This window comes from Danio rerio, chromosome 16, assembly GCF_052040795.2.
Source record: "Danio rerio strain M-AB ecotype USA chromosome 16, GRCz13ab, whole genome shotgun sequence".
Lineage (NCBI taxonomy): Eukaryota > Metazoa > Chordata > Actinopteri > Cypriniformes > Danionidae > Danio > Danio rerio.
In genome coordinates, this window is record NC_141036.1 from 35,927,501 (window position 1) to 35,954,597 (window position 27,097).

The 27,097-nt window shown below is 35.9% G+C and overlaps 3 protein-coding genes across 5 annotated transcripts in view; all 3 read right to left on the bottom strand.

Moving 5' to 3' along the window:
- The window catches only part of LOC560647 (gamma-aminobutyric acid type B receptor subunit 2), a 17,732-nt gene extending 10,628 nt beyond the window's left edge, over window positions 1–7,104 (bottom strand). The window contains exons 1-5 of one of the 2 annotated variants that reach the window (XM_087287294.1): window positions 5,259–7,104; window positions 2,571–2,708; window positions 2,305–2,475; window positions 1,464–1,566; window positions 934–998 (exon numbers count right to left, since the gene is read on the bottom strand). In XM_087287294.1, coding sequence (XP_087143420.1) covers window positions 934–998; window positions 1,464–1,566; window positions 2,305–2,475; window positions 2,571–2,708; window positions 5,259–5,504 — 723 coding nt within the window. In that variant the 5' untranslated portion in view covers window positions 5,505–7,104. The remainder of the gene's footprint in view (window positions 1–933; window positions 999–1,463; window positions 1,567–2,304; window positions 2,476–2,570; window positions 2,709–5,258) is intronic. The other variant, XM_087287292.1, reaches the window with a different exon arrangement.
- Window positions 7,105–7,958: 854 nt separating this feature from the next.
- Window positions 7,959–11,054, bottom strand: c1s.2 (complement component 1, s subcomponent .2; the record flags this gene model as incomplete). Its single annotated transcript, NM_001114449.2, is given in 6 exon segments — window positions 7,959–8,925; window positions 9,006–9,089; window positions 9,179–9,305; window positions 10,368–10,505; window positions 10,621–10,828; window positions 10,968–11,054. Coding segments are annotated over 6 exon segments (1,341 nt in total), but the record flags the coding sequence as incomplete, so codon positions are not given.
- A 564-nt stretch (window positions 11,055–11,618) lies between these two features.
- Window positions 11,619–25,837, bottom strand: c1r (complement C1r). 2 transcript variants are annotated; one of them, NM_001442331.1, is given in 11 exon segments: window positions 11,619–13,494; window positions 13,603–13,677; window positions 13,756–13,890; window positions 13,975–14,053; window positions 16,086–16,204; window positions 17,203–17,350; window positions 17,432–17,634; window positions 21,300–21,434; window positions 22,743–22,917; window positions 25,388–25,589; window positions 25,725–25,837. In NM_001442331.1, coding segments are annotated over 11 exon segments (2,058 nt in total). In that variant the 5' UTR covers window positions 25,751–25,837; the 3' UTR covers window positions 11,619–12,733.
- Between the last annotated feature and the right edge of the window lie 1,260 nt (window positions 25,838–27,097).

The window sequence follows — 27,097 nt, forward strand, 5'->3', positions numbered from 1 at the left end:
TATCAGCTGGGAATAAAATTCATTCTGAAAGTGATGATTGTGATATAGTTTCCCTGTGCTGTTATCTTTATAATTATGATGTGGACTATGACGTGGAGGATATTTTGTTTATTTAGACTTTAATACCTTTATTGTCACTGTTTTAGTTATTATTTTTTATGTAAACTGGCCATATATTTAGTCTGGTTAGACCATATTGATTTGCCATGAGGGTAAGTGACGTTTTAAATCACAGCTTAAAAGACAAAAATAGAGTAAAACATTTTAATAGAGTGTGGCAGTGACTACATACTTTTTTACAGGCCATCCTAGTAGTTAGTATCACCCTGGTCCCCTATTAAACATTTGATTGACTGGCTTTTGACTGAAATATTGCAGTAAGTATGCTCTACGACCAACAAAACTGTATGATACTTGAATGAAGTGTACAAACATTAAACACAACCAGAAGTAAAAAATCTAAATATAGTGTATAAATTAACTACACCACAGTTGTATAATTTTAATGGCATCCCCATGAAGCACCTGACAAACCCTTCCAATCTTAATTTAAATAACAAAAGCTTTAAAAATCGGTAGGTAAAAGAAAACTAGTAATGATATTGAATGTTAAAAGTATGTCTAATGTCCTCAGAATACACTGTTCTCTTATTTAGTCACAAAACAAAAGCTTTTGGCAGTTTTTTTCCGCTGTGGGACTGTAAATAAGCCAAAAACACATTTAAATTCATATAAATTTATATATATTGACCTTACTATTACAAAAAGTTTTTAAAGTCTTTCCAGGTTTTAGGTTTGAAAATAGGTCACCACTAAACAACTTATACTCACTATACAAATTATTTTGAGCCATAGAAATGTCGTTCTTTATGGAATCATCACTTGTCAATTAGATCCAATATTTTCAGGAATAAATGGCTAAGATGTACTTACACAGCAGAAGACTTTAGCGGCTAAACTCTGATCAAAATGAGCAATTACTATTCTTACATCATTGTTATGTAAAGAAAAACAAAGAGCATAATACATGTAATTGCATTAGTCACTGTAATCTGTGGGTGTAAGTCTTTAGAAACACTGAAACAAATGATTCATTGCATTTACTTTTTTAAAGCTAAGTGGTTGCAAACAATTTATATGTGTTGAATTTGTGCTGAATATGTGCCAAATTTAATTGCATTTAGTAATGTTAGTAATTTAGTTATGCAACTTAATTTGTTTGTTTAAATTCAGCTCATGTCAATTGTTTGTCACTTGCCTTTAAAAAATGAGTAAATCCAATAAGTATTTTTTTCAGTTCCATACAATTCCTTCATGTTGTCTCACACTAATTAATTTAACTTCATCGCTTTCAAATGTAAGCGGATTGAACAAAACAATCAAGCTGTCCCCAAAGCTTAATAAGTATGTTGTTTCGACTTATTTTAAATTTGTGTGAGGAAAGCAGTCCCATCTGATACACACCTTTAGTTTTTTCACACAATCACAGGGGGCTTCAGAAAAACTCTCTGCTTCTGCAAGCTGGATATTTGCCTCCTCCAGATGTCTGTTCAAATCTGTCTGTACCTTTTAAAGAAAGTTTACAATCTGTAAGCCTGGTTTATTCAACATAGACTCATTCTGATAATGTCCCCCTATATAAATTTCTGGAGGTCGCGAATTATGTAGCCAGAGCTACGTATGGCTGCATTTCTTCTTTAAAACAAATGTTACAGAGCGGTATGATGCTGTTTCTTTTTATGCTTACCAGCTGACCGATTACCTCCGTATGGACGGCTTTCCCCCTTTTGCCAGTTTGTCTAGTTAGCTCGCCATGTTCGTTAGCGGACTTGAGATGCAGAGAAAAGTTGACGACGACAACAAGGTTCAAATCCGGTGAAGAACAGTTCCAGATAGTGGGTAAGACAAAAAATCAGGCGAGAGTTGTTCTTTTCTGGATTGCTTTTTAAAACTGTCGGTTGAGTTTAGGGAAGGAGGAGAATTGGTCAGTCGATCCGTCAGTAAAACAGTCAGTCGACAGTGGCCTCTGGTGCATTTACGCTAGAAGAGCAGGCGCAAATGGAATTCACGAGAGAAATTTGAGATCTCAAAAAGCATACACAGCGGCCTCTGGTGGATTCGCAAAAACAAAAACTGCAAAAAAACACAGCTCCTGGGACGTATTTGGCGCAGGTGTATTTATATGTATATGTGTGTGTGTGTGTGTGTGTGTGTGTGTGTGTGTGTGTGTGTGTGTGTGTGTGTGTGTGTGTGTTTCAGCCTGGGCTAGGTTTATTTCATCATATTTCCCCAGACTTGGATTACCTCTGTGAAACTTTGCTCCCGCTGAGTCAAAGTACCAACTCTACTCCATCCATACTGCCTGAGAAACCTCACCAAAGCCACATTAACCGCACTGTCTGATGGCACAGTACGGAAGAAGTTTGGAAATCTTCTTTTGTCGGCCAGTAAAGGCACCGTTACTGCAAATGACAGCTGTGAAACAGAATTAGGTGAGATTATCAATGAGTGTGTACAAATTTCCTTGAGTTTACCATTATAAATGGAACAAATATCAATAATCAGAGTACCTGCACAAGGTTCCAACTCTCCAATGATTGAGCAAGGACTGATGTCACTGAGGAACAAACACCTCCAAATATCATCAGAGGTTTGGGGCCACTGAATATCGTCTCGAAAAAAGCTTTGAGGGCTTTGCTGTTATCACACTACAAACAAAAAGGAACCAAGAGTAATACAAAACATATTGTGTAATTTTTTGCTACACATTTGCCATAAGATCACTGTTGCAATAAAAACATGAGCAAATCCGAATGAAATGCAAATGATAATGTTTGTTTTGTAAAATATTTGGTATAATCTGGAGTTTTATTGTATATTTGAAGCGTATTAAACCATGCATGTTTGAACACCGAATGTGTACATAAAGCAGTTTCTTAGAAATCATGCAGAAAAAAAATCACATCTTGAAATGACAAGCACAGAGTACATGATGGATCTGACAAAATTGTGAGTATGTTAGTGAACATTGATTAATGTCTTAAAGGTTTAGCTCATCCAAAATGTAACTTTTTTATTAATTACTCATCCTCATGTCTATATAAACCCTGCCCTGAGACCTTAGTTTAACTTCAAAACACAAATAAATATATTTCAGGTAAAATTTGAGAACTCCCTGATCCTATATTGATAACAAGGTTCCTAACTGTCACAATTGTGTAGAGGAAAGGGGCGAGGACTGAATTGCAGAACTAAATTTATTAATAGTAAAAATAAAATAAACGGCAAAATAAACTACCCCGAGGGGGAAAACATTAACAAAACAAATAAATGCACAAAACAAACTGGACTGGGTAGGCTGGTAAGAAACGGGGCTAGACAGACAGGACAAGGCTACAAAAGACGACAAATGATGACGAACTGGCACAGGACGGCAGACATAATGTGATTATAAGCAGAAGTAAATTGACACAAACAGGTATAAACTAATAATGGGTTGACAAGGAGGGTGGGACTAGACAATAGACCGGAGAGCACATGACACAAAGAGACAACACAAGCCATGCGCTCACATAAAACAAGACTAGAACATGCAGCCAATGAGAGAACTCATTATCATTAACCAAGTGTTCGTATGACAAGACCAAGACAACACTGAAGTACACAACAAAAGCACGCGACCACAATGTAACCACAGAGCCACGTGCTTTGACAACAGACACAAGACACGAGCACACGATAGATAAACACCTTACAGTGCGCTCACACATATGCAATGTGCATGCTTCATCTCAGCATCAACCAAAACCTAAACCAACTAGACGGAGACACTGAGAATGAAACAGCGCGATGCTGACAGAACAAAACACAAATACGAGTACAAGTGCGCGCGTGCGAGGCATGAAGAGCCCGTGTGGCCGCATTATGCTGGAGCGCGCACGCTCTGCGCACACCCACAACGGCGCGTGTGCACACAGAGACACACAAAATAACAGAAACAGGACAAGATACAGCTAGTGTCTGGACTCTGCCACCAAAACAAGAATTTACAAGACCAGAGTGGCAGAACCCTGACGCTAACTTGTTAAAAGTCCAAAAAAATAAAAAATAAAATCCCCAAAAAAGCAACCAAATGCCTTTTCTCGTCCTCAGTGTTTCTTCTCACCAGTGTCAGTATAGTGTGCATGTTCACGTTTCATGCTTGGCCACACCTCTGACATATTACATTGTATGTGCTTTGTTTCTAAAAGAGGAAATTCACTGCACAGTGCTCTTAAACATGTGCACTATACTGACACTAAGGAGAAGAAGACGAAGGACTGTTGAATAAAGCATTTTATATTATTCTCATATTCTGATTGAACCACAAAGCCATGTTTTTTTTTTGTTTTGTTTTTTTGCACTCTTAACGAGTCTATGATCAAGGAGCTCTCAGATTTCACCAAAATTTTAAGTTTTGGGGTTTTAGAATGACATGAAAGTCAAAATTAAGAATAGAATTTTCTTTAAAGTTAATCAAACATAATACAAAGATAAAATCACTCACTGCTCTTGACTAATCCCTTCTGTAACTTTGTTAAAGATTAGTCTAATTAATTAGCAATTAAATACTTTAAAATAAAATTCTATTGTGAATTAATTAAACAAATCTTTAACTTGTAGATAGATAGAAACTCAGTGGGCTCCAAGTTTGTTTTGTATCCCACTGACTTTTACTACACACACAGCAAAAAATTATTTTCTTACTTAGATTATTTGTCTTGTTTCCTGTCCAAATATCTGAAAATTCTTAAATCAATAAGAACTTTCTAGACAAACAAAGCATAATGTCTTGTTTTAAGAAATAATATGCCAAAATTAAGTGAGCCTTTTCTTAAAACAAGCAAAATTATCTGCCAATGGGGTAAGCAAAATAATTGAATGTCAAAAAGAAAAACAAGATTATTTAACTTACCCCATTGGCAGATTATTTGCTTGTTTTAAGGTAAAACTCACTTAATATTGGCATTTTATGTCTGAAAACAAGACAATATGCTTTGCTTGCCTAGAAAATGCTTATTCATGTAAGACTTTTCAGATATTTGCACAAGAAACAAGACAAAAAATCTAAGTAAGAAAAGCATTTTTTGCAGTGCAGACAAAAAACAAAGCAAAAACAATTTCCAAAATTCCTCTGCTAGTTATTAATAGATTACGGGTTTAGAAGAATAGAGTGACTAAATAAATGATTTCATAAAACAGAAGTTGTATTTTGTTACCTCTGAGTCTGTGAGGTGAAACTGAAGCTCGTAGTTGGCTAAATTAGATGTTTGCTCACTCAAATGCTGCAGTGCCAGCTCAACAGCAGGAAGAACCTCAGCCGTAATGATTCCTTTCCCCGGAGCTCCACTCAGTGGCATAATCCATAAAACTGGCAGCTTTTGTCGCACCAGGCAATAACACAATGGCACCCGAGTTAGTTCCCAGAAAAAAATAACATTCAACAAGCTCCACCAGTATTCCATTCTCCCATTGGAAACTCAGACCCGTTTTCAGAAAGCAATCAACAGGCAAAACAATCTTACGCTGTCCTGTGTGAGGTGCTGCTTCTTACAGTAAGCATTTTCTAAAGCCCGGGAGAACTCAAGCCCTCAACCATCCACAGGGATAAAGGGATAAGAAGTGACTGTGGACATCTGCTGCTGTTCTCTAAATCCTCAGAAACAGAAGAAACGCTGTCACACAATTCCCAGGACACTCAATTTCGCCATAATATTCACATAATGGCATGGGCCATTTTTACTTTTTTATGTGAACCAGCTGAAGCTGGTGCCCTTGAACAACATTTAAAAAAAAAATTAAATGGTAGTGTTTTCATACAGTTTATGTATGAGGAAAAGAAAACAAGAACAACAACGTCTTGAAAAAAAAATCCCTAAGAGAGCAGGTAGGGTAGTCTACATTAGCCTAAAACTGATAAGAAAAGTATAACATATTTATAGTATAAATTGTTAACTAGTCATGTCATTGAGTATAGCACAATTGAGACAAAATCATCTTTCTGTGCTGGGTTAAGATGAATGCCAATGATAAAAAAGTTGGCTGATTTTCTATTTGGGATTTGTCAGCATTCCTAAGTAAGTAAAATTATTTAATTGAAGAAGTGATGATTATGAATAATGGAAAAGGGGCCCACATACACTGTCTTTGTATATAGAGCCTAAGCCTATACAGTGCATGTCGCTGTGTGGCTCCTCTAGTGGTGACAGACAGTTGTTGGAGCTTATGTAGAATGTGAACACTGTCAGTAATACATGCCAGTTAAAACAGGATGTGCCACTGGAACTGTCACTTGGCACAGTGGCATGTGCTAGTCGCCTTTATGAATAATATTATGTATTGTTCACCTAAAAATGAAAATTCTTGTTTGAGTTTATTTTTTCTGCTGAACACAAAATAATATATTTTGAAGAATGTTGCAAACCAGTAGCCATTGATTCTCAAACTATGTTTTTTTTTTTTTTTTTAACTATGGATGTAAGTGGCTAATTACTAGGGCTGTTCTTTGCACTCGTAATGTTTTACCATCATCTCAGACTTTTCTTGTTAGCATTTGGACTGGGGATATTGGTCTCGATGGAGCCAAAAATATATAGCTTTTTCACCTATGAAACAAAATCATAGCAGGCTTGCTCAGGTGACATTACTGCATAAACCCACAGTGTATGCAATCTAGAAAGGGCATTGACATTAGTTGTCTGATATGCTTGGCTGGGGCTGTCATAAGGCACTGTCCATAATTATTTTCTAAGCAAAACACAGCTAATTTATTATATTGCCTACAGTGGGTGACAATTTAAAGAGACCATTACCGGCTGCCTCGTACCACCGCTGCCGCACTGAACGTGTTTTTAGGTACAACCGCAATTTGCGACTATGTTGCCAGTGGGCACAAAGGGACAGGATGTGAACAAAGAGAAATTCACAGTAGCTATAAAAACCCTGCTACTTGTAAATAAAATTGAAATAATGAAACAAAGCAAGATAATTCCTCAATTAATCATTAAAAAACTTGTCAACAAGCTTTATTATTAAACTTGTTAAGTAAAATGAGGATTCATTTTGGAAAGTAAAATTAAAGAAATAAAAGACAAAAAAAAAAAGTACAAACATACATACAAACAAGTAGATCTAAATAAATAAATAACAAAGCAGTGTTTTAGCATAAACACAGAGATGTTCAGTGTTATTTTAAAGTGATAGGACTAAGACAGTCAATAAATAAGCTTTTTAATTTTCATTTAAACTTTTCGTTTACATTTTCGTTGACGATTATATTTCTCATTTTATGTCTCAGTTTTTGTACATAAATAATAAATGAATGATTAAATATACATAAATTACTATTTATTTAAATATATTTCCAGCGAGACATGGAGACTAGTGCATATATACAGTATATATATATATATATATATATATATATATATATATATATATATATATATATATTTTTTTTTTTTTTTTTTTTTTTTTTTTTTTTACTTTTTAAACTATTAATGGCTCAGTATTTTTTGTGTTCTAATTTTAATTTCAGTCACCTTGCATATGCGTGTAAAATATAATGCACGCATAACAGCATAAATAAGGAAAATGCAGTCAAAAGTTACAGCTAATTCATCAAAATTTGCTAAATTAAATATGTATGTGGGCAAGAGTTCTTTCGAGTGAAAGGACTACATAAACTCATCATGTTTCAAACACAATACCCACAATATACAACTCTAAATACACCTCTGTGGAACCCTTTTTGTCAAGTATATTTATAATTTAGCCTATATTTTACTCACAACACATGACGCAGAAATGGAGAAAAAGACTTTGAGGCTGATTGTCCAAGTTTGCTCAACCAGTTCAGACTTCATACTAACTGCTTAATTTTAACCCAGCAAAAAAAAAAAAAAAAAAAAAAGATCAAATTTAATAAAACTTTTAGCTAGTTTATTTTAATTAACTTTTACACAATGTATACATGTGAAGGGTCCTGTTTAACTTTTTTTTGCCTTAAAATACAGGGACATTTACATTCATTAGGAGACAAATTATTACAATTGACTTTTTTTCATAATGGCCATAATTTTAAGTGATCTCATATATAACTAGACATTAATAATAACTCACATTATGAATTATTTGCCATAGTTTCTTCAATCCAGTCCAGGTAGTTTTGCACTTTAGTGTAGTAACCTTTAGTGATTGTTTTAGCACATTTAGGACCCCAAGACACAATGCCTTTCACCACATAGCGATGCTCTTCAGTTCCATCGCCCAGCATTGGGAAAAACAGAGGACCTCCACTGTCTCCACTACAACTGTCAATACCATGAACATCATCTCCAGCACAGAACATGTTATCACTGACTGGCAAATCACCTGAAACACAACTCTTGAGACTGTATACATGAACATGACCATAACGTAATAATTTACTTACAGTCCTTCCATAAACTCCAAAACCTGAAACTGTTCCCATCATGCCCTCTTTAACAGCTTCATCTGTTTTCTTTGGCAAACACACCGGCCTGATGTTTGGACCAAGAGGCACCATAGCAGACATTTTCATCAGAGCAATATCATTATTAAAGTCTGACTGACGCCCATCTTTATCAACCTTCTTATAATTTGGGTGAATTATGATCTTCTCTGTTTCCATAAAAACTGCATTTGTATCCTGAGCATTAACTATTCCTCCAAGCCAACTCATGTTGCGGTTTTCATTTCCATCCACCAGGCTAGCTGCTGTCAGAGCCCAGTAATCACTGATCAGAGTTGCACTACCTCTAGGGCTGTACTTATGGAGGAGCTGCCAGGGAATCTCTCCTGATCTTGCTGGCTTCCCACCAAAGACTCTTCCAGCAGACAAGTCCTCCATATTTATTCCACATACTAGTGTGAGATAGAAATATGAAGGTAAGTTAAAACAAATATGTGTGTTTTAGATATGTGCATTTAAGATGAACAAGTACCTGGTTCACATTTAGGAAAAAATTTTGTTAACTTTTCGCCATTCTCAGACACCCAGTTACCTTCTGCATTGCAGGTAAAATTACCTATTGAAAGGAAAAATAAGACGATGTAGAATTAAATACACTTTTGAGAATTACATTAACGTAATGCTTGTAAACCATACAAATCTCACCTTTTTTATCTAATTGATAAAATTCAGATTTGCACTTGAGACTGATTTGTTTTAGATAAGTTGTCGGAGGATCTTTTTCTGGGAGCTCCATTAATTCTGAAAGTTCTGGAATGCCACAATCCACAGCTGAAGAGGAAACACAAAGAGTTTTGTTGATTGTTGATTGTTTTAAGTAACACCTTCCATTATCAACTCCACCCCCAAAATTGACCTCGGTGTTTATTCCACTCTCTCAGAGATAGTGATGAATACAGAATAAAAAAATTTGATCTACAATCAGCATCAAAACTGGCCTAGAGCTAAAGCCTGTACATAGAGCCCAGAATTTCGAGCAACAACACTGACTATGGGCATATTAGAATCACAAGGAAACAAAAAAAGGTATCAAAGAGAACAGATCACTTGTAAAATCATAGAATTGTGAAAAAGTAGGCCTACTCAAAATGGGATGCACCTTATGTATTCAACATCAAGGAGGACTATTTTTAAGACCAGTTTCGAATGGTCTAATATTTGCATTTTAAAATATGAATAATAATGTATAAGTGCACAATTTATTGAAATTCCAAATCAACAGTATGTTTCTCATTTCATCATATTCAGTTAAAATACACAAGCCCTAGATTCTTGCAGCCTACTTACACTATCTTTCATCATCAAAAGTCTATTGTAAGTGTAGGTGTATAGCTGGATTTCATTTTGGGTATCTGTGACAGAAAGCCTGGCTTCTTTAGTTAGATTTTCCATCTTTGCATTGGGGCCATTTTGACATTGTGGACTGTTAGACCACCAATAAATGTTTTAACGTTTAAAAGGTTATTTTACCCAAAAATGCTATCATCAATTTATCTTCTGCCACTCATATTTTTCCAAATCCACAAGAAATACATGACGAAAAGAAAACAATAACATCTTATAAAAAAAAGATCTTATAAAGTCTGCTCACCCAGAACTCTGATGCTCTAAAATATCCACAGATATATAAAACATGAAATCTAAAACTAAATCCCTGTTAACTGAGCAAGTAAATACAAGCCTTCTGAAGAAACACAGTCACCATTAGACAAACAGATTTGATTTGGGCATTTGGGTGACTCTGATCTCTCAGATTTCATTCAAAACATCTTTATCTGGTTCCTGAACTTAACACAGGTTTGGAACAGTACGAGAATAACAATGAGCAGATTTTTTTCAGGTTTGAATCATCACTCAGAAAAAAGAGCTGCAGATGAGAACCGGGAGCCAAGATGGGCTTTTCACCTGGATGAAACCTGTCTGTGAAATTCTGTCCACAAAACTTCCACAGAACCTTATTATTAAACACAACCTGAATGCAAATAATGGAAACTGCATCTTACTGCTGCTCAAATGATTGTGTAGCCTTAACAAGATATTATAAAAAACAACAGTATTTACATTTGACATTTTTATAAGTAAATTACCATGAGAAAATTGTTGCAACAGTTTGGAGAAGGCTTAATGTCCAGGTGATTGATAGTTAGCTGGATCTGATACCCATCCGGCACCTCCAGCTTCCAATGTTGCATGAAATCCACTGGATATGGGTTAGGGTACTGTGGAGAAGAAACCTCCCCAAACATGGCCAGATCACACTCACACACATCCACACTTGCCCACAGAAGGCTAAATCGGTGTGTTTGGTAGACAGAACAAAATGGTTAATCCTCATATTAATTTAATAAACACAAGATTTTTTTTCACTGATAGTTATTGAAAGAATAATTATAAATTCAGGTGAAACATAAAAAAAAGAACTTCAGTATTTTTTATCAGCATTTTTTCAGACATGCTGATGTCAATGTAATGCCTTCATCAAAATGATAGCGCAGTTGAAAGATTTTTCTGTAGTTTACAGTCTAATCTACAGTGAAATGCCTCTATATAGTGACAGAGCAAGGGTCTAACAGTCAAGAAAAAAAGTCAAATTTGTTTGAATTGGCTGTGCTATAAAAAACAATGAAAGTCAAATACACAAAAAGAGAGATGTCAACAATGCTTCCAGTCAAACTCCTTTTTAGCCTATTTACTCAGTGGTGAAGGGTTAAAGTCTACAGACACACACTTCAATGCAGAACTACTAATTTGAAGATCCAAAGTGTGGTTGTGTTCAAATATGTTGTGTCCGCACATAATAAACTACAATTTATTTTTACATTTCAGTCACGGATTGCCTTTTTAATAATGCTGTTTTCACTGGCACCAATGTACCAAGATATCAACATAAAAACTCTATTTATAAGCTATGGCATACGTTTTGTCCGGTTTTGATAGACCTCGTCAGAACACACTGTTTGAAAAGGCATGCTGGTTTGTAAACACCCACTGCTTTGATTGGTTTGCTTTTGAACAGTTTGCATATTTAAAACCTTTCAAGGCTTTGCTTGCTGATTAGATCTCAAAGTTGTAAAAGACAGCATGTGTCAACCCCGTTTTTTTTATTTCTGAACAAAACAATCTCCCACACACCTACACAAGCACACAGCATGATGTACTCTGAAATAAATGCATGCAAAAATATTTAAAGAAATGGAGTAGATGCCTTGTTAAATCTTTTTAACTTAAGTGGTAGAGAGGTTTATTTTACTTAGGTTGAGCGAATGGGGTATTTAATATAAATCACCAGAGTAACATATTTTGTGTTAAAGATAAAACTATAACATTAAATAAACTAAACAAAAGAAACAGAGAGAGAGAGAGAGAGAGAGAGAGAGAGAGAGATGTATTGTGTTGTATTTTGAATATATGATGAAAATGTAAACACAGTCAGGCATTAATATCAACCTTTACATAAACAGATGAGTTTGAATAAAGTGTACTGCTATTATTTCACTTCAGAGAAATCACAGTAAGAGCTGAGTGATAAAACACAATGCAGAAACATGTATTAAACACAATACTCAGTGTTACCCTTAATTACAAACATATCTGGCAAATTTCACAGTCAACATATTAAATTAACAAAAGGTACAATTAAACATACGTTATGCATCTTTTAGTTAAGGTAAATAAATGTATAATCTGAACATTTTGTGTTCTGACAAGCGTGATGTCTGGTTAAGTCATTGCACACATAGTGAACAATCTGGCCTGGCTGGGTTTGACATTGTGATATTTCCCATTTTCAAAATAAAAGTCCCACTGACAGCTGATCCCCTGATGATGTGACAGCTCATCAGGGCCGCATGAGTAGAACACATACCTGCCACAACTCTCGCTTTTCCAGGGGGCATCCCGTATTTCACACTCATCTCCCGCTAGCCTCCTGGTTTGTTATTTCTGCCAGAATGCTCATATAATTCCACAAGTCCTCAACTTTGGTACAGTAACACCCTACAAAGTCTTTAATTTTGATACAGTGATTTCTTTTTTAAAATGAGCATTTTAGCTTGCTTTTTTTCTTTGGGCAAATTAGACATGGCATAAATAGGCTCTATTTTTTTCTTCAATGCAATGCTGCTTTCAAAAATAGGGAAAAACTATTTGCATTCCTCATAAAAACTGATTTGAATAATGTTTTTGCTTGCACAGTGTATATTAATTATTTGCAATAGTTTCTTCAATCCAGTCCAGGTAGTTTTGCACTTTAGTGTAGTAACCTTTAAAGATTTTTCTAGCACATTTAGGACCCCAAGACACAATGCCTCTCACCACATAGCGATGCTCTTCAGTTCCATCGCCCAGCATTGGGAAAAACAGAGGACCTCCACTGTCCCCTCTACAACTGTCAATACCATGAACATCATCTCCAGCACAGAACATGTTATCACTGACTGGCAAGCCATCTGAAACACAACTCTTGAGACTGTATACATGAACATGACCATAACGTAATAAATTACTTACAGTCCAATTATAAACTCCAAAACCTGAAACTGTTCCCATCATGCCCTCTTTAACAGCTTTATCTGTTTTCTTTGGCAAACACACCGGCCTGATGTTTGGACCAAGAGGTACCATAGCAGACATTTTCATCAGAGCAATATCATTATTAAAGTCTGACTGACGCCCATCTCTACCAACCTTTTTATAATTTGGGTGAATTATGATCTTCTCTGTCTTAATAATGACTGGACTTTCATTCGAAGCATTAATTATTCCTCCAAGCCAAGTCATGCTGTTGCTTTCATATCCATCCACTACATGAGCTGCTGTCAGAGCCCAGTAATCACTGATCAGTGATGCACCACCTCTAGAGCCTGACTTATGGATGAGCTGCCAGGGAATCTCTCCTGATCTTGCTGGCTTCCCACCAAAAACTCTTCCAGCAGACAAGTCCTCTGTATTCATTCCACACACTAAATGAAACAAGACAAAACAAAGAAACTATGTAATGTGAATTCACTTTACATACACAAAACCCCTCTCTAACTGTCTGTCCATCATCAAGCCACAATTATTATTACCAGGATAGCAAGGTGGAATAACATCATTGTTGTTTTCTTCTGCCCATTTCCGATCTACTGCACACTTGTATCTCACTACAAAGGAGGAGGAATGAAATAAAAAAGAGTTAATGACTTATCAATGATAAATAATAGAGGAAGGTAGTATCTAACCTTTAGGTGTATCCCCAAATCTGTAGTATGGCTCATTGCATTGATACTCTATAACAGATTGATATTCATTTCTTTCTCCACTGATAAAAGTAAAGTTTCCATTTAGCAGCGGCTTTGGAGCTCCACAGTCAATAACTGCAACATGGACAACATAGAAGCATAATGATGAATGGAAGAAATTTAGCAAAGTGGTAAATCAGGTGAAGTGCATCTACTCACTCTTGCACTCTGGCAGTGGCACATTCCATTGTCCATTACTCTGACATATAGACTTAAACCTTGAAATTTCTATATCTCCCTTTAGAAAAAAGTCAAAGAAAACACTTCATCAAATCACAATAACGCTTATGTGTTTACTGATATAACAAGCGATTTGGCTGTCTGTACCAACTGCGACACAACAGAACACATTACGACATGACAAAAACGGTTAAGCACTATAGACATTCAGAATCACTGCACTCCCAACTTAATGTTAATGTTCATAATCAATACATATTAAACATTGTTAAAAGTACATAGACAACACTGAGTGATGGATGTTGTCACAGCGAGGTCTGTTGTGTAACTGAGGGCGTGGCTCACCCCACAAGTCAATGAACCCTTGGGCAAGCCTGAGCTTTACAGTGGGGGCTTAAGCCTGGTTTAAACTTCTGCGTCAAATGATCAGCGTGAACCACATTGCATGCAGTGCAAGTAGCTGAGCATTCATACCTCTGCATGCGGTTTCTGTTGCTCTGCAACAACACTTCCGAAACGCTAGTTGGCAGTAGGTGTTTTTATTCCTCTGTGTCGAGTTTCTTCCCTGGTGTTTAGCTTATTCTGAACGCTTCCTTAATGTACAAGTGGTTCAAACCTGCTCATTTTGAGGCAGGAACCGCCGGACGTACAACAACTTTAATCATAAGGTAAACACAAAACAAAACTTTACATCTGGAGCTCCTACACGGGACTCCACACTCCAGCATCAGGCTCTCGGTCCCGCCCACACTTGTCAGCGCTACCAAGCCAACCAATCACAGGGCTTGCTCTACGCATTGCTGCGACATATAGTTACATTTTTAAGAGGTGTGCGTCATCGATGCCGACGGCCACGGCGATGGCTATGCGTCCACGCGTAGGCCGCACTGTAGCATAAGTGTGTGCTTGACGCAGAAGTCATGAATCAGCCTTTATTTGTCGTCTTCAGGCATGTGAGCCCCACACTCCTCTGCAGTGCTCTCCATCAGAGCTTCGAGCATGTGTAATGGTTCACCCTTCATGGCGCATCACCCTTGCCATGCTCTCCTGGTTTGCTTCAGGGGTAGGGTTGGAGATGGCTTGTCTCTCAGTCCCGCTGTCGGACTGACTAGATGGGTACTATGTGGGGATCAACAAGATGTAAAACCCTCTAAGCCCCATGTCCCCTTTTTCCTGGAGGTGCACAGTGAGCTCATGCAGGCATGGAAGATGCATTTCACTGCTCGGCACTTGTGTGCTTCTGCCCTCACCACCCTTGATGGCGGAGTGGTGCACAAAGGAGGCAGATCCAGCCTTTTCACTGCTGTGTCACATCCACTCTGTACTTTTATGTGGACTGCACTCAGAACATGAGATCTTCTGAGCAGCTCAGGTCACCAAAAGTGAAGTGCCATATGAAAATAGAGGTTGGCTCACTAAATATTTGATGTCATCGCCTTCGTTTATCAGTGCCAGGGCAAGGCGGTAAGTGTGAGAGTGCACTAATCAAAAAGGGTTGCCTCCTCTTGAGCATTAGCATGCGGATCCTCTCTAGCAGACATCTATAGAGCTTTGTGCTGGGCAATGGCTAAAATATTCACAAGATTCTATAATCTTAAGGTGAAGCTTGCTCCGTTAACCCAGAGATGCGTGCGCTTATTCTGCTCTGCTTAGCAAGTTCCCCATCTGGCAAACCCTAGAGAGTTCCTCTGAGGTCTGGAGGAGCCAGGACATGTATGCTGTTGATCAGCCGCAATGTCGCAAAAAATACAAACCCTTTCTAATATAGGAATTTAGAGTGTTGAGGCTGCAGACCTTTGGCCAGAAACTCCTTTTAACATGGAAACAATAGCTTTTGTTGTGTTGCAGCATTGTGTTGCATGTGGTTATAACACATTTCTGCATTCACTGCACTTCTTTTCTGTTGTTATTTCTACGCAAACATGCACTTGATGAAAGTTTTCAACTGTTGTGCTCACATCTTTTGCAGCATCTCACACATAATGAAAAAAACGGAGAGCTTATGTTAAATGTTGTTCAACTCAAAAATGCATATGTGAACTGCATTTACAGTTTACTGGCTTTACCATCTGCATTATGTTATATCTCACCCTCATGAGCTTGTATCCCGGATTACAGCGCACATGAATGTAGTCTCTGTATAAGTACTGGGCAAAATTTGGTGTGACTGCTCCATTGGTGACACTGCCTGGATCTGGACACTGTACTCCTTTAAAAAAAAAAACATGAGATGTGTTACTGTCCACCAGTGTGATCTGAAATCCACTATTGAACACATTTACATACACACCAATACACTAAAATAATCCATAATTATGATTTACATGCAAAGCAATAACCCGGAAATGCAAGTAAGCATTGCAGTGTTTACAAGACTTTATGAACAAATTCCAGTAGCAACTTCTGTCTGGAACTGTAAGAATTTTATTGTGTAACTAAAAGTATTGTCATTCATTCTTTCATTCTTTTTTTTGGCTTAGTCCCTTTATTAATCTGGGATCACCACAGCAGAATGAACCACCAACTTATTCAGCACGTTTTATGCAGTGGATACCCTTCCAGCTGCAACCCATCACTGGGAAACATCCATTCACACCCATTACAACATACACTATGGACAATTTAGCTTACCCAATTCACCTATACCACATGTCTTTGGACTTGGGGGGGAAAACGGAGCACCCGGAGGAAACCCACGCAAACACAAGGATAACATGCAAACTCCACACAGAAACGCCAACTGAGCCAGCCGGGGCTCGAACCAGCGACCTTCTAGCTGTGAGGCGAATGTGCCCCCTCAGGAGTGAAAGTGCACTCGAGAAGAAGTGTCGCCTCCTGTTGGGCGCTACCCACTGCGCCACAGTGCTACCAAAGTATTGTCATGTTAAACAAATAAATCAAAACTGCAGAAGAATTTACATTTTGCTTTCAAGGTGACGATTTTTGACTTTTGGGTTCAAAAGATTTGGTTTAAGAAACCATCTGCGTGTACATTATATTTCCTTCTCCTTTACCACATTTGCTCTGTCTGAATGTGCTTAAACCTGCAAAACCACATTCTTGTCACTCATTAAACATGCACTTTAATAAGTTGACGGAAAACAGATAAAAGTGTTGAAATGCTGAAGAAAAAAAAAATCTGCATAAGGGACAAAAAAAAATCTAGGTGATCAGTTGTGATAATGTGCAACATTTTTTTTATCTCACTCTCTGTGGTGTAACGTAAACTCCAGCCTCGACTCTCTCCATATCTGTCAGTGTGATACTTCAGCTGAACGAAGTGAGATTTTGTGTTTAGGACACCAGGACTTTTCCCTCCACAGTACTTATGAGTATCCTTCCCTGGGACAAACACCTGAGAAACACGAAAAGCAGGTAAGTGTAAATAAAAACCTTAAAAATAAATAACTACAAAGACAATTACAGCAAAGCATACTTGCAGCCAGTGGAAGAGGCAGGTCGACCCTTGAATGTCAACTCGTTCAATGTGGAAGTTCTGGCTGAAGTTGAGAATGATCATGAAGCCTGGCTGTACAGAGATGTTGTAGACGCAATCCAGATCAAGCGGAGATGTGTCTGGATAACCAGGACTGGAGATGCTCCCCTCTAGTTCACTGTGCAGGCCACCTCCACACTCCACTGACACAAAAAGCAAACATACACCATTTAATTTGGGCTAGCATTTCTAAAATAATTTTTTAGGGAATTACAACTATGGGATCAAATTCACGCCACATATATTGCGAAAAATAATATTTGTAAATAAAAAACTTACATTTCGTGTAAAATCATAACAAGCATGCGTAAGGAAAGATAATACGCGTGAAACAAAAATGAAATTGAGTTTAGAATTACATTGCACAAAACTGAAACCTGAATTTAAAGATGTCCTAATTGCAAACAAAATGTTTGCTTAATGTCTTTCCCACAATCAGCGATTGCATTTGCAAAAGATACACACAACTGATTGTTTGTTTTAGATTACTGCAAATTACATTGTAATTAAACCAGTTTACTTTTCTAAAATAATAGTGTACCTACATTATGTGATATATGCAAGTAGGAGGGAACAATGTGAAAGGTTTGGGAAAAACAAGCGATTACAGCACCACTTTAACTTAAGCCAACAAACATTATTATTATGTTTATGTTGTATGTTATTTGTATTTATTTCAAACATTTTCAAATAGGCAAATATTCAGGGCTACTGGTAAAAAACAAAAACGCCTTTTCCCAATATCATGTGACCGTAGTATACTTTCCTGTTATAGTTGGTTGTTTTTTATTGTACATTATTCATATGTTTAATTCTGCTTGACAGATTTTTTTATTTTATCATATTTTTTGTATTTTAGCAGGGTTTTACAATTATTTCACTAAATTAATTAATTCACCAATGTTGATCCTGGACCATCAAACTTATCAATTCACTAATGTTGATCCTGGACCATCAAATTTATTTCACTAATGTTGATCGTGGACCATCAAACTTATCAATTCACTAATGTTGATCCTGGACCAACAGATTTATCAATTCATTAAAGTTGACCCTGGACCATCAAACTTATTAATTCACTAATGTTGATCCTGGACCATCAAATTTATTTCATTAATGTTGATCCTGGACCATGAACTTTACAAATTGACTAATGTTGTTCCTGGAACATCAAATTTATCAATTCACCAATGATGATCATGGACCATCAAACTTATTTATTTATTAATGTTGATCCTGGAAAATTTAATTTAATAATTCACTAATGTTGATCCTGGACCATCAAATTTATCAATTCACTATTGTTGATCCTGGACCATCAAATTTATCAATTCACTATTGTTGATCCTGGACCATCAAATTTATCAATTTAGTAATGTTGATCCTGGAAAATAAATTTAATAATTCACTAATGTTGATCCTGGACCATCAAATTTATGAATTCACTTATGTTGATCCTGGATCATCAAACTTATTCATTCACTAATGTTGATCCTGGACCATCAAATTTATCAATTCACCAATGTTGATCCTGGACCAATAAACTGGACCATCAGACTTATTAATTCACTAATGTTGATCCTGGACTATCAACTTTATCAATTCACCAATGTTGATCCTGGACCATCAAATTTATCAATTCACCAATGTTGATCCTGGACCAATAAACTGGACCATCAGACTTAATAATTCACTAATGTTGATCCTGGATCATCAACTTTATCAATTCACCAATGTTGATCCTGGACCAATAAACTGGACCATCAGACTTATTAATTCACTAATGTTGATCCTGGACTATCAAACTTATTCACTAATGTTGATCCGGGACCATCAAACATATTAATTTACTAATGTTAATCCTGGATCATCAAATTTATCAATTCACTAATGATGATCGTATGCCAACAAACTTATCAATTTACTAGTGTTGATCCTGGGCCATCAAACTTATTCACTAATGTTGATCCTGGACCATCAAATTTATTCATCAAATTTATCAATTCACTAATGTTGATCCTGGACCATCAAACTTATTTATCAAATTTATCAATTCACTAATGTTGATCCTGGAAAATAAATTTAATAATTCAGTAATGTTGATCCTGGACCAACAAATTTATCAATTCACTAATGTTGATCCTGGACCAACAAATTTATCAATTCACTAATGTTGATCCTGGATCATCAACTTTCTCAATTCACCAATGTTGATCCTGAACCAATAAACTGGACCATCAGACTTATTAATTCACTAATGTTGATCCTGGACTATCAAACTTATTCACTAATGTTGATCCGGGACCATCAAACATATTAATTTACTAATGTTAATCCTGGACCATCAAATTTATTAATTCACTAATGTTAATCCTGGATCATCAAATTTATCAATTCAGTAATGATGATCGTATGCCAACAAACTTATCAATTTACTAGTGTTGATCCTGGGCCATCAAACTTATTCACTAATGTTGATCCTGGACCATCAAATTTATTCATCAAATTTATCAATTCACTAATGTTGATCCTGGACCATCAAACTTATTTATCAAATTTATCAATTCACTAATGTTGATCCTGGACCTTAAAATATATTCATCAAATTTATCAATTCACTAATGTTGATCCTGGATCATCAAACTTATTAATTCACTAATGTTGATCATGGACCAACAAACTTATAAATTGACTAATGTTGATCCTAGATAATCAAATTTATCAATTCACTAATGTTGATCCTAGATAATCAAATTTATCAATTCACTAATGTTGATCCTGGATAATCAAATTTATCAATTCACTAATGTTGATCCTGGACCAATAAACTGGACCATCAGACTTATTAATTCACTAATGTTGATCCTGGACCAATAAACTGGACCATCAGACTTATTAATTCACTAATGTTGATCCTGGACCATCAACTTTATTAATTCACTAATGTTGATCCTGGACCATCAACTTTATTAATTCACTAATGTTGATCCTGGACCATCAAACTTATTAATTCACTAATGTCGACCCTGGACTATCAAACTTTTTAATTCACTAATGTTGATCATGGACCAACAAATTTACCAACAATGGACCAACAAATGTGTGTGTGTGTGTGTGTGTGTGTGTGTGTGTGTGTGTGTGTGTGTGTGTGTGTGTGTGTGTGTGTGTGTGTGTGTGTGTGTGTGTGTGTGTGTGTGTGTGTGTGTGTGTGTGATTTCTGAAGGACAATGTGACTGAAGACTCGAGTAAAGAAGCTGAAAAATTAATCTTCACTGGAATAAATGGTTGAATTCACAGTTTTACAATTTGTACTGTATTTCTAATTTAAATAAATGCAGCATTTATATATTTTTTTTCCAGAAAAATGTATTTATTAAATATGTTTTAAATAGTCCTAGCTAATAACGTTTTGTTTTAAATAAATAATTTTTTAAATTTTAAATAAATAAAATTTTGTAATTTTAAAAGACAACATTATTAAATACACAAATTTGTCAAAATATATACATAATCACAACTGTAAAAATAATCAGACACCTTAACAACTAAAAACATGTATACAAACATCATAATCAAGTGAAACTACATTTTTTTGGGCTGTCATATATGAGTTATAATACAACATGACCCCTTAAAGGAACTGACAGGAATTTACAGTTGTCAATCATATAATATGCATTTTAAAGAACCACTGTGCATCTCATCCCTTAAAAGCTCTCACTATGATGATTAAACTCTTTAAAGAGATTAAGCATAGGGTGGAACCTTTCAGAATAATTCACTGACATTTAATAATAAGCAGACTTACAGATACAAGTGCGGTTGTCAGGCTGTAGTGTGTATCCATGTTGACAGGCACACAAGAACGACCCAAGGGTGTTGAGGCAAATCTGTGAACATGGTGGATCAATTCCCACACTAGAGGAAGAACACTCATCTGTGTCTGAGAGACAAAATGATATCAAGCTTTGAAAGATGTACACAAACGGTCATCATGTTAGTACAGCACTGAAACAGTATTTAATTAATTAACAAGCAATACAAGCAACACTGCTGTTACTCTGATATTTGGCATATTATTGTTATCCAGGTATGCAGCAATAAACTATATATATATATATATATATATATATATATATATATATATATATATATATATATATATATATATATATATATATATATATATATATATATATGTATATATATAGCATATTATATTTTAGACATAATAAATTAGACTAGTGTATTTTTTGTTGTATCAATAAAAATAGTTCCAAACAAAACCACCAATAAGCGACCAAATGTAGTACATTGGTGCTTTTTTACTGAATAAATCAGTGTATTTTATTTAAACAGTTGAGCAGAAATCATTCAAAGACAGTCACTTTAATTTGTACCATGTCCGCAGTGGTTTTCATCTCAAATTGTGAATTCTACTCTTGCAAAAAATGAGAATACTGAATTAAACCTTTGGTATTAAAGTCGAGTTTCCATCTAACTTTTGTCAAATTTATATCCACAATAAAATGGAAGCTGCTGCAAAATAAATCCTTTAAGAGTAAAATACCATATGATAAACACTACTTTTGCCTTACCACACAGTTTATGAGCATGTCTTCATTTTGATAACATTTATCAGTATCAAAGGAGAGCAGACATTTTTGTATTTGAAGAATAGCCAACAAAGTCCTTTTCCATTATGAAAACATTTATTCATTCATATCGATCTCTTGGAAAACATCCACACACACATTCACACACACACTCATACACTACGAACAATTTAGTCTACCGAATTCACCCAATTAAATTGTTTTAAATTAAAATTTAAGAAAAAATTATTTATTTGTTTGCATATTTTGAGATTTTTTTCATATTATAAATAAAACTAAAGGATTCAGATTTCGAATGTTCTTCGAAACATTTTAATTGAACACATCACAACACAAACAGTACTTTAGCATAAGGTACACATATTGTACAGTACTGCTACTGCCCCATCCAGTATTGTGAAAAGACATAGCTGAAAATTGCATGTTGATGTTTTAGCTGACATAATCTATGATTCAAGTGCCACTCAGCAGTTAAAAGCTGTAGGCGCATTTACTGCCTCCGCAGCAAGCATGGTGGCAGAGGAAACATATTGAAGTGTTAACATCTGTATGTACACATGATAAGGAGAAATGAAATGCATACAACACTAAATTGTTTGGTATTTGCTTTGAGTGTATATATTTTTATAACTCACCAACTGCTTGGTAGAATGCACTGAATCCCAAGTGAGACTCGTGATTTGAATCATCTGTTAGAAAAAGCAACTGGAGGCGATTACCAGGAGCCAGTATGGGCTTGTCACTGGGATGAAACTTGTCAGTGGAATTCTGTCCACAAAACTTCCCCAGAACTTTCCTATCAGACACAACCTGAAAATAAAAATACCAATGGCTGAGCCGTAATAAGCTACTAAATAAGTCTAATTTATTTACATTATACATTACATTAAAATAATTTTTTTAACAAATAGATACTGTATATAGGGTATGAAGCTTTCTTTACAATTATTCTCCTAAGATATTACATAGCATATGACAAGCTGTTTTAATATTTAATCTATAAACACATAGTATGGATTTTCAAGCAACTATGAACAATATTTTACATACTAGTGTCTTTTCAATTAAGTACTAGTACTTTTTTCATTAGCTTTAGTGCTTATGCTTTACTTACTAGTACATTTTCCAATTTATCAAGTTCATTGTACAATAAACTTTATTGAACTTTTATTGATTAGATGCTATTTATTCATTACACACTGGTACTGATTATTAAATACTAGTACTTTTTTAATTTGTGATATCTATTGAGTCTATTGTATCTTGTCACCGACTCGGTCCCGGTCAATCCCCTCGCTGGCCAGCAGAGGCCGCCATCTCCGGACTTTTAGCATTACATCATCCATCTACACTGATTGAGCATACACCTGATCTGAATCTAGTTAACGACCCACGTACCTCATATAAGCCGCTCTCAAACACTCAGTCAGTGTGAAGTTTTGTTCAGCCCCGGCCAGCATTACTGAGTGTTATATCCAGCCTGATCTCTTGTGTATGACTCCAGCCTGTCTCTTACTTTGCTTTGCCTTCTGCCTACCCACGCCTGATATACGGACTCTGATTCTCGCTGCCTGCCTTTGACCCAAGCCTGATACACGGACTCTGATTTACGCTCACTGCTCACTACTCATGCCTGGTAACTCACTCTGTCTGTTCACCGTCATTCTTGAAACCATTACTACTACTGTGGATGTGTGTGTGCACCCAGGTGCATATTGTGTGTTTGAGTGAAGTTGTGATTAATAAATACTGCATAATGGATCCCTCCGTGTCAGTCTCCTCGTTACAATCTGTAACCTTAGTTAAATATTTATAATATTGTTTAGAGCAGTTTATTATTATTATTATTATTATATCTACAAGTCTTTATAAATATAATAATAATAATGATTATACTGCTCTAAATAATATTATAAATAATTATTTAACTTTCACTAGGGTTACATATCCATTGAATAAACATGAGTATTTAATAAATACACTCACCGGCCACTTTATTAGGTACACTTGTCCAACTGCTCGTTAATGCAAATTTCTAATCAGCCAATCATATTGCAGCAACTCAATGCATTTAGGCATGTAGACATGGTCAAGAATCAGAATAGGGAAGAAAGGTGATTTAATTGACTTTGAACGTGGCATGGTTGTTGGTGCCAGACGGGCTAGTACACTGTAAAAAATTAATCTTGAGGCTTGTGATTTTCATTCAAAAAATTGATGTGGTCATTAAAAACAATATGCATATTTTCTTTAAAAAATCGTAACTCAAATAACCACTTGTTACAATTGAGGTATCCACAAGAGCATCTCTGAACACAACACTTCCAACCTTGAGGCGAATGGACTACAGCAGCAGAAGACAACACTGGGTGCCACTCCTGTCAGCTGAGAACAGGAAACTGGGGCTACAATTCGCTCACCAAAATTGGACAATAGAAGATAGGAAAACGTTGCCTGGTCAGATAAGTCTCAATATTTGCTGTGATATTTGGATGGTCGGGTCAGAATTTGGCATCAACAACATGAAAGCATGGATCCATCCTGCCTTGTATCAATGGTTCCTGCTGCTGGTGGTGTATTGGTGTGGGGGATATTTTCTTGGTACCATTTGGACATCATGTCAACACCACAGCCTACCTGAGTTTTGTTGCTGAACATGTCCATACCTTTATGACCACAGTGCACCCATCTTCTGATGGCTACTTCCAGCAGGATAATGTGTTATGTCATAAAGCGCGAATCATCTCAGACTGTTTTCTTGAACATGGCAATGAGTTGTACTCAAATGGCCTCCACAGTCACCAGAAGTCAATCCAAAAGAGCACTTTTGGAAAATGGTGGAACGGGAGATTCGCATTATGGATGTGCAGCCGACAAATCTGCAGCAACTGCGTGATGCTATCATGTCAATATAGACCAAAATCCCTGAGATATATTTCCAGTACCTTGTTGAATCTATAACACAAAGGATTAAGGTAGTTCTGAAGTCCAACAAGGTACTAGTAAGGTGTACCTTGGTGAGTGTACTAGTAGCTAATAAATAACTAGTGTCTATTTAATAGGAAGTGACATATAACAAATAACTACTAATATCTAATAGTAATAAATAATACTCTTATTTAAAAAAGCACTACTGGCATTATAAGTACGTTTTATAGATAATAGTACAATTTTCTATGGACAGCATAGATTGTGACCTCAACTGAGGTCACATCACTCAAGTATTGTATATAAACACATCCACATGTTACCAAAGCTGTAAGTTAAAAGTGTCACTGACCGAGACAGAATCGTAGTAACAGTTTGGAGAAGGCTCAATGTCCAGGTGGTTGAAAGTCAGCTGGATCTGAAAGCCTTGTGGCACTTCTAAATCCCACTGTTTCTGGAGATCTGCTGGATATGGGTCAGGATACTGTGGAGAAGAAACCTCCCCAAACATGGCCAGATCACACTCACACACATTCACACATGCCCACAGCAGGCTGGTTCAGATTAGAAGGAATTCAGTAAATAAGGATATTCTGATAGGTGTCCACTGCAAATGTTAAATTAATCACACAACTAAATGTGTATTGTAATAAATGCAAAGCTCAGAATTCAATATAAAAACAACTTACCAAATTATTAGATGTATTCCATCCATAACTGTTAGGCAGACATCAGTTTCACTAAACTATTAATGCAGTCATGAAGCTTCCTTGTGATAAAGTGAATGTGGTTAATCATGTATGAGAGATCAAAAGTCTAAAAGTCATCAAAAAGGTAAACTTGTTTGATTTGGCAAAAAGAGAGATGTGACTACTTTTCCCGTAAATGCTGCTGCGTTTTGGACCTGTTTACTAAAACAGAAAGGGTTAAAGTTCACACAGATCATTGTATGTGTATTTACTTTGTGGATTAATATTATCCATCAATGATTGTAAATATAACTAGTTTAAAAAAAAAAAAACATAATTCCTAAATCTTAGCTGTTTGAGCTGAGATTCACTGTAGATACAAAAAAAAAAAAGTTCAGAGGACTCAACCAAAGTCAGGTTTGTTTGATTTGGCCGTAGAGAAAGGCTATTCTGGAAAAGCAACACTGCATGGCATAAAAAGCCAAAAATAAAAAAAGAGACACCTGACAAGCTTAACTCAGCCTCATACACACTTAGAAGGGTTCCAAAGGGGGATTCCGGCAGTGATGCCACAAAACCTTCTTTGAACATAAATTTTTTTGTAGTGTAAAGAACGTTTTAAAAATCATATAAAAAACTTGTTTGCACAAAAAATGGGATTTTAATGGAATCAACAATTTAATAAATTCTTTAATACAATTTTTCTTTAATAAAAACTTTATTTTTAAGAGTTTAATATACAAAAAAAATTATGGTCTTGTCAGAAATTTAATAAGAAATGGCTAAGTTAGGGATAAAGTACAATCAACTGGTTGTTATAACAGATTAAAGCCTGACAGGCTTATCAGCAGCCCAACGTGAAGTGAAGGACTGTTGTATGAGACTAAAGGGATTTATTCTGCAAGAGCAAATGCACTGAATGTACTTTATCATGCTTATTACATGGCTAATAACAGCCATAATAGTTTAAATGCAAGTGACAGAAAACAAAAACAGCTGATGGAGTATACACTAACTTGCGCATTATTCAGCCACAAGATGCCACCAAATAGTCAAAAACGCAAAGCTAAGAGAAATGAAAGGAGTTGAATAAAGTATATACCAACCTTCAGTATGTGTTATTCATTCACAAGATGGCGCCAAACAGTCTAAAACAGTCAAAAACAGTGGTGTGACATGATGCATATGAATGTGGATGTAAGTATGTGAATGTTTTGACTGACGGCCAAGATGATTTAAAGTTCCCAGATGAGCCTGTGTTATTTAGTGGTTGTTATATCTGAACAATAAATTGTGGAATGTCTCGACTGACCAATCAGAATTGAATATTGCAGACAGCCGTGCTGTAATAATAGAAAATAAAAGCCTGAATG